General features: G+C 43.9%; 2 protein-coding genes across 2 annotated transcripts in view; both read right to left on the bottom strand.

Moving 5' to 3' along the window:
- Positions 1-4,911, bottom strand: part of noc4l (nucleolar complex associated 4 homolog) — a 42,771-nt gene extending 37,860 nt beyond the window's left edge. Inside the window, exon 1 of the mRNA XM_048556481.2 lies at positions 4,743-4,911. Within this exon, the coding sequence (XP_048412438.2) occupies positions 4,743-4,892 (150 nt within the window). The 5' untranslated portion in view covers positions 4,893-4,911. The remainder of the gene's footprint in view (positions 1-4,742) is intronic.
- Positions 4,912-8,801: 3,890 nt separating this feature from the next.
- The window catches only part of ep400 (E1A binding protein p400), a 135,839-nt gene continuing 132,601 nt past the window's right edge, over positions 8,802-12,039 (bottom strand). The window contains exon 55 of the mRNA XM_048555918.2: positions 8,802-10,162. Within this exon, the coding sequence (XP_048411875.2) occupies positions 9,893-10,162 (270 nt within the window). The 3' untranslated portion in view covers positions 8,802-9,892. The remainder of the gene's footprint in view (positions 10,163-12,039) is intronic.

The raw sequence follows: 12,039 nt of genomic DNA, 5'->3' as shown, positions 1-12,039 counted from the left end.
GATTGCTACGCTTACCTCTGTAAAATCACTGCATTTCAAAAGTTGTCCATGTATGTGAAATCTTTTAACTACAATCCTTCCCTTTCTGTACTCTGGTTCAGTCTCAGTACATCAAAAAGTTACAACACCAGATTATAGTCGAACCGATTTATTTAAAATCGCAAGTTTTCGAAGCACTGCCCATTAGACCCATTAAGATGTGACTCTGAGCTTGGGCATTCTCAAATAACAGGAAGTTTACCACCACTGATGGACTCTTCAAATTTCAATCCAAAGCTATCATAAAACATTTACCGTATCACACGAAGAATAATCTTCGTCCCAGAGGGCATCTCATCAATCACAGAATTATTAGTGTAGAAGGCCATTTGGTCTCCCTCTTACCATCTCAAGATAGTGCATTTGAATGCCATATCTTCAGACATGCAAGTTATAGCGATGTTCAGCACAGAAACAGACCCTTCGGTCCAACTCATCCACGCCGACCAGATATCCTAAATTAATCTAGCCCCATTTGCTGGGATTTGGCACATATCCCACTAAACACATCCTATTCATGTGCCCATCCAGATGCCTTTTAAATGTTGTAATTGTACCAGCCTCCACCACTTCCTCTGGCAGCTCATTCCATACACACACCACTTTCTGTGTGAAAAAGCTACCCCTCAGGTCTCTTTTATGTCTTTATCCTCACCTTAAGCCCATGCTCTCTGGTTTTGGAGTCCTCTATCCTGGGAAATAGGCCTTGGCTATTCACCCTATCCAGGTCCCTCATGATTTCATGAACCTCTATAAGGTCAGCCCTTTTCACCTCCAGGGAAAAGAAGCCTCAGCCCATTCAGCCCCTCCCTATAGCTCAAACCCTGGCAACATCCCTGTAAATCTTTTCTGAACCTTTCCAATCTTAACACCGTCTTTCTTGTAACAGGGAAACCACGATTGAATGTAGTATTCTAAAAGTGGCTTACCTAATGTCCTCTACAGCCATAATATGACATACCAACTCCCATACTCTGACCAATAAAGGCAAGGGTACTAAATGCTTTACTACCCTGTTGACTCCATTTTCAAGGAACTATGAACCTGCATTCCAAGGTCTCGTTGTTCAGCAACCCTCCCTAGGGCTTTATCATTATGCATAAAGAGACATTTAACCGACTCTTGGATAGGTACATGGATGACAGCAGAATGTCAGGTATGCAGGGTAGTTTGATCTTAGTAGGATAATAGGTCAGCATAACATCGTGGGCCGAAGGGCCTGTACTGTGCTGTACAGTTCTATGTTCTCCGGCCCTGATCTGCCTTATCAAAATGCAACAAAAATAAGGTGACTCAGGAGACAAACCAAACAGTTGGAAATAACATGAAAGGTATTAGAGCCACATGCTGAGGGTCTGCATTTTTATGGCAGAGGGCATCGTCCTGAGGATGTCACAAAGTGCCTCACAGGCAAAGAGTTTTTACAAATGCCATCATTGTTTTAACAAAAACTAAATTAAACTCCATCTGCCACTTTTCAGCCCTTTGGCCCATTTGATCAAGATCTCTTGTGTTCTTGAGATAATCTTCTTCAGAGTCCACTACACCACCAATTTTGGTGTCATGTGCAAACTTACTAACCATACTTCATATACTCATATCCAAATCATTTATGATTGATGACAAAAAGCAATGGACCCAGTACCGATCCTTGAGACACACTTCTAGTCACAGGCCTCCCCTCTGAAAATCAACCATCCCAACATCACCTCTGTCTCCTACTGTCAAACCAATTATGTATCAAAATGGCTAGTTCACCCTGTACTCTATGTAATCTAACCTTGCCAACCAGTCTAATGTGAGGACCTTTGTCGAAGACCTTACTGAAGTCCATATAGGCAGTGTCCTCCTTTCTGCCTTCATCAATCTTCTTTCACTTCTTCAAAAAACAACCAAGTTAGTGAGACATGACTTCCTACAAAGCCATATTGATTATCCGTAATTTTCGTAAATGCTGTCCCTCAGGATTTGCTCCAACAACTAAGCCAACAATGACATCAGGTTAACTAGTCTATAGATCCCTGGCTTTGCCTTACCACCTTTCTTAAATAATGATGTAAAGGTGCCGGTGTTGGACTGGGGTGGACAAGGTCAGATGTCACATGGCACCATGATACAGTCCAACAGGTTAGATCCTCAACATGTGACTCTAATACCTTTCATGTTATTCCAACTGTTTGGTTTGACACCAGAACCACCTTATTTTTAATATTTAATATTTTGTAATTATCTCTCTGCCTCAAATAGTTGGATTATAAATCACCCCTTCATTTGCTATTCAGCTGTTGACACTATGCTTACACTACCTGACACTTTTGATCACCTGCACAGACTTATTATTCGACACTCCACTCACACCATTTGTATGATCTTTTGATCTCTCTACCTATAAATTCTGTACTTGTACACTTCTTCACTGCACCTGACAAAGGAGCAGCGTTTCAAAAGCTTGTGATTTCAAACAAACCTGTTCGACTATAACTGGTGCCATGTAACGTCTGACCTTCTTAAACAATGGCACCACATTAGCCAACCCCCAGTCAGCCAGCAACTCACCTGTAGCTATTGAAGATACAAATATCTCAGCAAGACGCCCTGCAATCACATCCCTAGCTTCCCATCAAAGTTCTGGGATACCCCTGATCAGGTCCAGGGGATTTAGCCACCTTTCTGCATTTTAAGACTATCAGCACTCCTTCCTCTGTAATCTGGCCCAGTTATTTCTCAAAGCTCTCTTAGCTTCCATATCCTTCTCCATGGTAAATACTGATTCAAAATACTTGTTAATATCTCACCCATCTCCTATGATCCACACATAGGCGGCCTTGTTGATGTTTAAGGGGCCCCATTCTCTCCCAAGTTACTCTTTTGTGATGAGAAATGATAAGAGTTTAGCCCTTCGTTAAATAAACATTTGACAAGTCTCATTCTTTGATGAGAAGCCTCACTCCTAACAGTAACTGCATATTAATGCAACTTGTTTCACGTGAAGGCAGAACATTTTTACGGTGTGACACAACTTAATATAAAGACTGGCTCTTCCTTTAAAGTCTCATCACCTAACTTTTCCTACAAGCAGATTTATGATTTGATATCGGGCATTAAATCGCCAAAGTTGCTGGCTTCAATTTAGCTAAGGATCAAGGTAAACAAGTTTGGCCTGAAGCATTTTTGCTCCAGGCTTTTGAAACCAGACCTTCCAATTGGAAATGCCACAAAGAGAACTTATTTTTATGGCAGAGGGCATCACCCTGAAGATGTCACAAAGTGCCTCACAGGCAATAAGTTTTTACAAATTAGCGAGTTTTGAGAAGATTTGTAGCTCAGGTTGAGGTTCTGGATGTGAGTTTGCTCGCTGAGCTGGAAGGTTAGTTTTCAGATGTTTCGTCACCACTCTAGGTAACATCATCAGTGAGCCTCCGGTGAAGCGCTGGTGTTATGTCCCGCTTTCTATTTAACACCAGCACTTCACCGGAGGCTCACTGATGATGTTACCTAGAGTGGTGACGAAACATCTGAAAACTAACCTTCCAGCTCAGCAAGCAAACTCACATCCAGTTTTTACAAATGCCATCGTTGTTTTAACAAAAATATGGCAGCCAATCTGCACACAACACAATCACAAAAAACAAATTAAGCAGTTTACTTGTTAGGCTGTTTGAGGGATAAGTAATGAGCAGGACACCAGGATGAACTCCCCTGTTCTTAGTCAATATAGTGCCGTGGGTCATCATTTAATGGCTCATCCAAAAGACAGCATCAGTGGCAGAGCAGCACTCCTTCAGTGTGATAATATTCCTATTTATCCAAAACAATTATCTCACTTTATAACTGGGCACATGCTCAGCACCATTTGGAACAGGATTGGTCACGGGAGATGAGGAAGGGGAGTTCACCATAGGGTCCTAAGGCAACATACACCAAAAATCACATTCTGCGAATGTATTCCAGTTTACACTTTCCAGCAGCGCTCAGGCAAGCATAAGGTTCTACCGATCCCAGCCCACTGCACCAAGGATCTCGCTGTGCCAAAACCCACTCCAACCCCACGGTCTTGCCACACCCAGGCCCACCCCAGCCATAGCATCTCACTGTGCCCAGGCCCACCCATGGGATCTTGCTGTGCCCACCCCTGCCATGGCACCTTGCCATACCCAGGCCCACCCACAGGATCTTGCTTTGCCCACCCCAGCCATAGCATCTCACTGTGCCCAGGCCCACCCATGGGATCTTGCTGTGCCCACCCCTGCCATGGCACCTTGCCATACCCAGGCCCACCCACAGGATCTTGCTTTGCCCACCCCAGCCATAGCATCTCACTGTGCCCAGGCCCACCCATGGGATCTTGCTGTGCCCACCCCTGCCATGGCACCTTGCCATACCCAGACCAACCCACAGGATCTTACCATGCCCACAGACTCTTGCTGTGCCCACCCCCCATGGAATCTTGTCAGGCCCAGGCCCACCCTGGGATCTTGCTGTACCCACCGCAGCCATGGCATCTCGCCGTTCCTGGGCCTATCCATGGGATCTTGCTGTGCCCACTCCACCCATGGGATCTTGCTGTACCCACCCCGGCCACGGACTCTTGCTGTGCCCTGCCGACCCCACCCCACCCCACGGGATCTCGCCATGCCCAGGCCCACCCCTGGGATCTTGCTGTGCCGAGACCCAGGACACCCGTGACCATCCCCGTGCCCCACCTCCAGCCCCTCCAGGATGTCGAACACGGCGTTCGCGTTCTTCCTGCTGGCGAGCACCAGCTGCAGCCGGGCCTGGGCCTGGGCCTGGGCCGGAGCCGGGGCCTGGTCCGCGGCGGGACCTTCAGTCTCACGCTCTGCCGCCGCCGCCATCTTGTCCCGAGCCGGGAGTTGGGGGGGTCACGTGGGGCGGGGCGGGGCGATTTTGGGGGGGGGGCGTGGCCAAGGGAAGAGTCCGCCCATTAAAGGGACAGTCCCCTCTCCTCAGGCTGCGGCTGACCCCTGGACCTCACTCTGCCACCACTGAGTCCTTCCTCCAACCTTCATCGCAAAGGGCCCCGCAGCAATCGCTGGGGAAGCTCAGCAGAGCCAGGGCGGGGGGGGGGAGCCTGTTGCATCGTCACCGGAATCCTACAATTGGTGAAGGGTCATTGGATTTGAAACGTTATCTCTGTTTTTCTCCCCCACACAGATTTCTACCAAACCATTGTACATTCTGAACAGTAACTTAACAGGGTGGACTTTTTCTAAATAAACTCACTCATAAGAACATTTAAGACGCCTAACTGCCTTTAAGCTAAGTGATAATGGGAACTGCAGATACTGGAGAATCCAAGATAACAAAGTGTGGGGTTGGATGAACACAGCAGGCCCAGCAGCATCTCAGGAGCACAAAAGCTGACGTTTCGGGCCCACTCTGATGAAGGGTCTAGGCCTGAAACGTCAGCTTTTGTGCTCCTGAGATGCTGCTTGGCCTGCTGTGTTCATCCAACCCCACACTTTGTTATCAGAGATAATGGGAACTGCAGATGCTGGAGATTCCAAGATAATAAAATGTGAGGCTGGATGAACACAGCAGGAGAAGATACTGAGGGATAGGATCTATTTACACTATTGGCATAGGCAGCATGGTTTTGTGCAGGGAAGGTCATGTTTTACCAACTTGATAAATTCTTTGAGGAAGTGAGAAAATTGATAGATGAGTGAAGGGCTGTAGATGTCGTATACATGGACTTCGGTAAGGTGTTTGATAAGGTTGCCCATGGTAGGCTGATGGAAAAGTGAAGTCGCATGGGGTTCAGGGTGTACTAGCTAGATGGATAGAAAACTGGCTGGGCAACAGGAGACAGAGTTGTAGTGGAAGAGAGTTTCTCAAAATGGAGAACTGTGACCAGTGATGTTCCACAGGGATCCGTGTTGGGACCACTGTTGTTTGTGATATAAATAAATGATCTAGAGGAAGGTATAGACGGCCTGATCAGCAAGTTTGCAGATGACACTAAGATTGGTGGAGTAGCAGATAGTGAAGGGGACTGTCGGACAATGTAGCAGAACATAGATTGATTGGAGAGTTGGGCGGAGAAATGGCAGATGGAGTTCAATCCAGGCAAATGCAAGGCGATGCATTTTGGAAGATCCGATTCTAGAGCAAACAATACAGCAAATGGAAAAGCCGTGAGGATAATTGACACACAGAGAGATCTGGGTGTTCAGGTCCATTGTACCCTGAAGGTGGCAACGCAGGTCAACAGAGTGGTCAAGAAGACATACAACATGCTTTCCTTCATTGGACAGGGTATTGAGTCGGCAGGTCATATTACAATTGTATAGGGCTTTGGTCCGACCACATTTGGAGTACTGCATCCAGTTCTGGTTGCCACATTACCAAAAGCATGTGGATGCTTTGGAGAGGGTGCAGAGGAGGTTCACGAGGATGTTGCCTGGTATGGAGGGTGCTAGCTATGAAGGGAGGTTGAGTAGATTAGGGTTATTTACATTAGAAATACAGAGGTTGGGGGGGGGGGGAGTCTGATTGAGGTCTACAAAATTATGAGAGGTATAGACAGGGTGGATAGCAAGAAGCTATTTCTCCAGCCCCCCCTCCCCCCTAAGAGTGGGAGACTCAATTACTAGGGGTCACGATTTCAAGGTGAGAGGGGAGAAGTTTAAGGGAGATATGCATGGAAAGTTCTCTACACAGAGGATGGTGGGTGCCTGGAACGCATTGCCAGTGGAGGTGGTAGTGGCGGGCACAATAGCATCATTTAAGATGTATGTAGACAGATACATGAATGGGCAGGGAGCAGAGGGATACAGATCTTTGGAAAATAGGCAACAGGTTTAGATAGAGGATCTGGATCAGCACAGGCTTGGAGGGCTGAAGGGCCTGTTCCTGTGCTATAATTTTCTTTGTTCTACTCAGGTGGTGATGTTCAATGTGCCTATTGTCTTTGTGCTTTTACAAACAGAGACTAAGGGTTTGGGTGACAGTGGGGCTTTGTTGTTCAAACTTTGGCAATTACTGCACATTGTATATAAGACTGTCACTGTACACAAATAGAGGGAGTGAATGCTTAAGGTAATGAATAGGGTTATGGATTTTCAGAAAATGAGATATCTGGCACACTTTCTGCAAGACAGTCCACTGACCCAAAAACAAGCGAAACTGGTTGAGATTTGACTTCCTTTTCATATAACCCGCACCAATGTCAAGATTGGCTTTTGGTCCAGCAAAGTCATGGTTTAAAATACTCAAGTCATTACATTCAAAACCCTCTCTGGCGTTCCCATCTCACGGTTTCTAATTGCCTGCAGCTCCACACACCTCATGGAGATCAGAGCTCCTCCAATTATGGTCTCTTGCATTTCTTTGATTTTCACCACTGCATTTCAACTGCCTCAGTCCTAAAGATCTGGAAATCCCTGTCTAAACCTGTCTACCCATCTGTCCTCCTTGAAACACTCCTTTCAAATGACACCTTATCAAGCTTCTAGCCACCTGTCCTGACAGACTGCATAGCTGGGTTATTTTAGGGAGAGCTGGTAGCATATTGGCAACATCACTGGACTAGTAACACAATACCCCAATAAGCCCTTGATAAATGGGTACGAATCCCACAATAATAGATGGTGAAATTCACATGCAATATTAATCTGGAATAAAGACCATGCCTAGTAATAACCATGTACCATCATGAAAACGCATTAGATGCACAACCTCTAGGGAAGGAAATCTGCTGTCCTTGTCCATCTGGCCTCCAGGTGACTCCACAACCACAGCAATGTGGTACACTCAACACTGGGCAATGAGGCTTGCACAATGAATGCTGTGGTAACAGCAATGTCCATTTTCCTTGAGTTTTAACAAAAACAGTTTGATAATGCCCTAGAGAATTGCCTTGAGGTGCTTTGTACAAATTAAAGTTGTTGTTGACAACTTGGGCATACCAGATGAGAGGAGGTTCTTTAAGGGAATCTGAGAATGACCTTCTTGGTTTACATGGCTATTTCACCTCGAAGTATAAATGCATTTCAATGAATAAAACAAAGAACTGTGCATGCTGGAGAAATGAAACAAATACAGAAATTTCTGGAGAAATTTCAAGATCAGGAAATATACTCAGCCGGATTCAAACCTGCATGGGAAAAACTCCAATGGATTTCTTAGCCATCATCTAATCGTTCTGCTACAACTACACAAACAGAGAACAGTAAAATTCAAAGTCTCGCAGCATCTGTGGAGAGGAAAGCAGAGTTAAATGTTTATAGTCCAATGACCATCCTTCAGAATATTCTGAAGAAGTCACATCAGATTCAAAGTGTTAATTCAGCTTCTCTCCACAGATGCTGACAGATCTGACTTTCTCCAACAATTAAGATAACAAAGTGTGAAGCTGGATGAACACAGCAGGCCAAGCAGCATCTCAGGAGCACAAAAGCTGACTTTTCAGGCCTAGACCCTTCACCCTCTCTGATGAAGGGTCTAGGCCCGAAACGTCAGCTTTTGTGCTCCTGAGATGCTGCTTGGCCTGTTGTGTTCATCCAGCTTCACACTTTGTTATCTTGGATTCTCCAGTGTCTGCAGTTCCCATTATCTCTTTCTCCAGCAATTTCTGCTTTTGTCTGTTGTACTTCAATGATGTTGACTTAAGAAATCTACAGCCTAGGATAATACAGCCCATGACACAAGAGCTAAAAAGAGAGAAAATATTCTTTAAGTAAGTCATAAAGTCAGTAAAGTTATAAGTCAAAAACAGCTGGAGTGCATTTACAAATGTGTTAATTTATTACAATGTAGTAGCAGTGGTTTATGAATACAACTAACAATCTGGTATAATTTGACGGTGTAACAGTAATTTCACACAATGTCATTGGAAATCAACAGTCCTGTCATGTTGAAAACTTAAAACTCACTCACTCTTTGGTCTCAGTTACCCTGGGCTGTCACTGAAACTTTATCCATCATCCTTTACCAAATTTACCATACATAACAAAAATACCACGGCTGCTTAAAAAAAAATCTACATCTGGCTCAACAAAGGAAAGATTAAAGGCAACATGACTGAGTGATTAACAAAAATACTTATATACAATTCTACTCAATCATTTTCATGTGCCGATCACAATTGGATTTTTAATCATCTTTTTGAGGACAGGGTTAACGATGTTATAACACGATGCTATGCAAAACCATAACAAATACTGTACAACATGTACACTAAAAACTGGAGGAAATAACTTTGTAGCATAGATTGCATTTTTAATGTGCATATACATACAGAATAAAAATAAAACATTATCACTTTAAAACAAATCCTGAACCATGGATGCGCAATGAAAAGAATGTAACAAAAATACAAAAACCTTGTATCAAAAATTCATTAATAAACATTCGTGTATTTTCCTAGATAAGGAATGTCAAATACAACTTATTCTGAAGTTCATTGCTGTTGGCTTCTTTCCAACTTTTACGTAATGAAAAAAACTGCACTTAAGTACTTAACATTCAGAAACTACATTATGGATTTACAAATACTGAACACATGCCTATAACATCCACTTTCTGAATTTAACAAATACAGGGCACATTAAAAATGTACCAAAAAGAATAGTATGTACAAAGATGACTAAGGTTAAACCTTAGAATTATTGACGTGTTAAAAAGATTTACAGTCGCATCAACATGTTACATTAACATCAAGATTCAATATTAAATGACGTATGTGAAGTGTATGCATGTCAACTTTTTTCTATACATTGGCTATTACACAGCGGAGTGATAACAAACTTAGTACGATTTGTTCTGAGCACAGTCCAGCTAATGCTGTGAGCACATTCTTTACGTAGTGGGTTTTTCATTCCATTTAACAAGCTCAGTTCGGTTTTGTCGGAGCTTTCAGTCTCATGGGAGCAGCGGTTCGCGCTTGCACCTTGGCTTGTTGGCCCTGGGCATCAGAAGTCGCGGCTGGCTGCGCTGGGCTCTGTGGGGTCGGAGGCTGGATCTGAGGAGATGCTGCTGTCACAACTTGCTGCTGAATAAGTTGTTGCTGAACAACCTGAGCAGTAGCAGCCGCAGGAATTACCTGGACTTGCTGGCCTGTAGCTGCCTGGGACAGTGTCATTGTCTGTGGCTGCGCCTGGACCTACCAGAGAGGAACAGAAAGAGACAGATTTCCATCAGAAAGACATTTCCACTTATTTAGCACCTTTCACGTTCTTGGACTGCTTCAAAGCACTTTATGTCAATGAAGTACCTTCAAAGTGAGGTCACCACTGTAATGTGGGCAAATGCCCACCCAACTCACGGCACATCAACACGAACAGCAATGAGGTAAATAGCCAGATATTCTGTATTGAGTGGAGGGTGTATTGGGCAGGTACACTCCCTATTCTTCAAGTTGCACATTGCAGTCTCTTCTGTTCAGCCAAGCAGGTACAAGGTGCCAATGCTATCGGCACATGACACATCTTGTAAATGTAAACTGGCCATGATACAAAGCACAAACGGCCTTTTTACTATCTCAATTATAAGGCAGCACCTCTGACAGTCCGCTGGTATGGAAACGTACTAAAGTGTTGGCATGGAGTGGGGCCAAACATGACCTTCTGACTTAGATGAGATTGGGAGACCCACTAAGGCAAGGCAGAACTTGTGATAACCTAGTGTGGAGCTGGAGGAACACAGCAGGCCAGCCAGTGTCAGAGCAGCTATTTCAGAAGGGTCCCAAACCAAAACGTCAGCTTTCCTGCTCCTCTGATGCTGCCTGACCTGCTGTGTTCCTCCAGCTCCACAATTTGTTATCTCTGACTCCAGCATCGGCAGTACTTGCTACCTCATGACGAACTTGTGTTTTGTTTTACTTAAAATACTGAAGGAAGCAAATGGCCATAATACTGAAGCTTGAACATTACAGTTTAGATTAGAAGGAGGAAGCTTACAGGTCAACTAACTAAATGGAACAAATTCAAAGTAATTTTGACAGAAATGAAATAATACTACACAGGTTTGTATGCAAAGCAGGTAACAAAATGTCTTGTTTCTGTGATGTAAATTACATGTAAATTCAAGAACTTGCAAATCAGTTACTGTTTCACCCTAAACAGGAATACTCAATTAGAACTGCTAACGGCACTACTTGGTACTGAATAACCAGCTCAACTGTTGACTGACTGAGCATAGACCTGAAACATCAACTCGTTCTGTCTACAGATTGCTGCCTGACTTTGAAGCATTTCAAGTATTTGCAATTTTTGAGTCAGATTTCCAACATCTGCTTTTCGTTGGTGTTCATCAAGATTGACCGTTTAATCCAGATAGTTTCGAAGTGCTAATGTTGATTATTGCATCAGTCTGTTCATTTGCTCTTGTACAATCAGCTGGTCGCAGTTCACAACCTCCACAGAAAAGCTGACGGTCAAGATTAAAATCTTTAAAATTCCAACAGCTTATGGTAAACTCCCAACAGAACCACAATTAGATCCAACTTGTGTACAGTAAACAGTTCTGGTCTCCATGTAATAATAAAAATACAGATATGCTGGAGAAGATGTAAAATAGGCTTGTAAGGAAGATATCTGAACTGAGCGGCTAAAACTTTCAGGAAAGGCTGAACAGGCAGGGCTGCTTACTCTAGGTAAAAGAAGGTTGAGGGTTAACTGATAGAGGTCTTTAAAATTATGAATGGGATGCAAAGGAAGAGAACTTTACTTGTGAGGATATCCAAAAGTGCAAAAACAAAAGTCACCAATGAGTCAAGGAAGAAATTGGAGAACCACCCTCATCCAGAGAACCAGCAGTTGAGACAAAAATTACTGATGTATTTTGGGGGAAGCTAGATGAGGGATGAAAAAATGGGAAATGCTGTTAGGATGAAATGAAGACGAGTCAGAGGAGGCTTGCGTGGAGCATAAATGCTGGATGGTATTGCCTGTTCTTGTACTCTAGATTCCTGTAATTCTACATAATTCTGGATTTGAGTCTATCCTGAGCAATGTTGCTCACTAACTTCCCACCGAGGAT

This window comes from Stegostoma tigrinum, chromosome 26 (assembly GCF_030684315.1).
Source record: "Stegostoma tigrinum isolate sSteTig4 chromosome 26, sSteTig4.hap1, whole genome shotgun sequence".
NCBI lineage: Eukaryota > Metazoa > Chordata > Chondrichthyes > Orectolobiformes > Stegostomatidae > Stegostoma > Stegostoma tigrinum.
The sequence above is the reverse complement of the archived record's forward strand: the minus strand, read 5'-3'. Positions and strand labels throughout refer to the sequence as shown.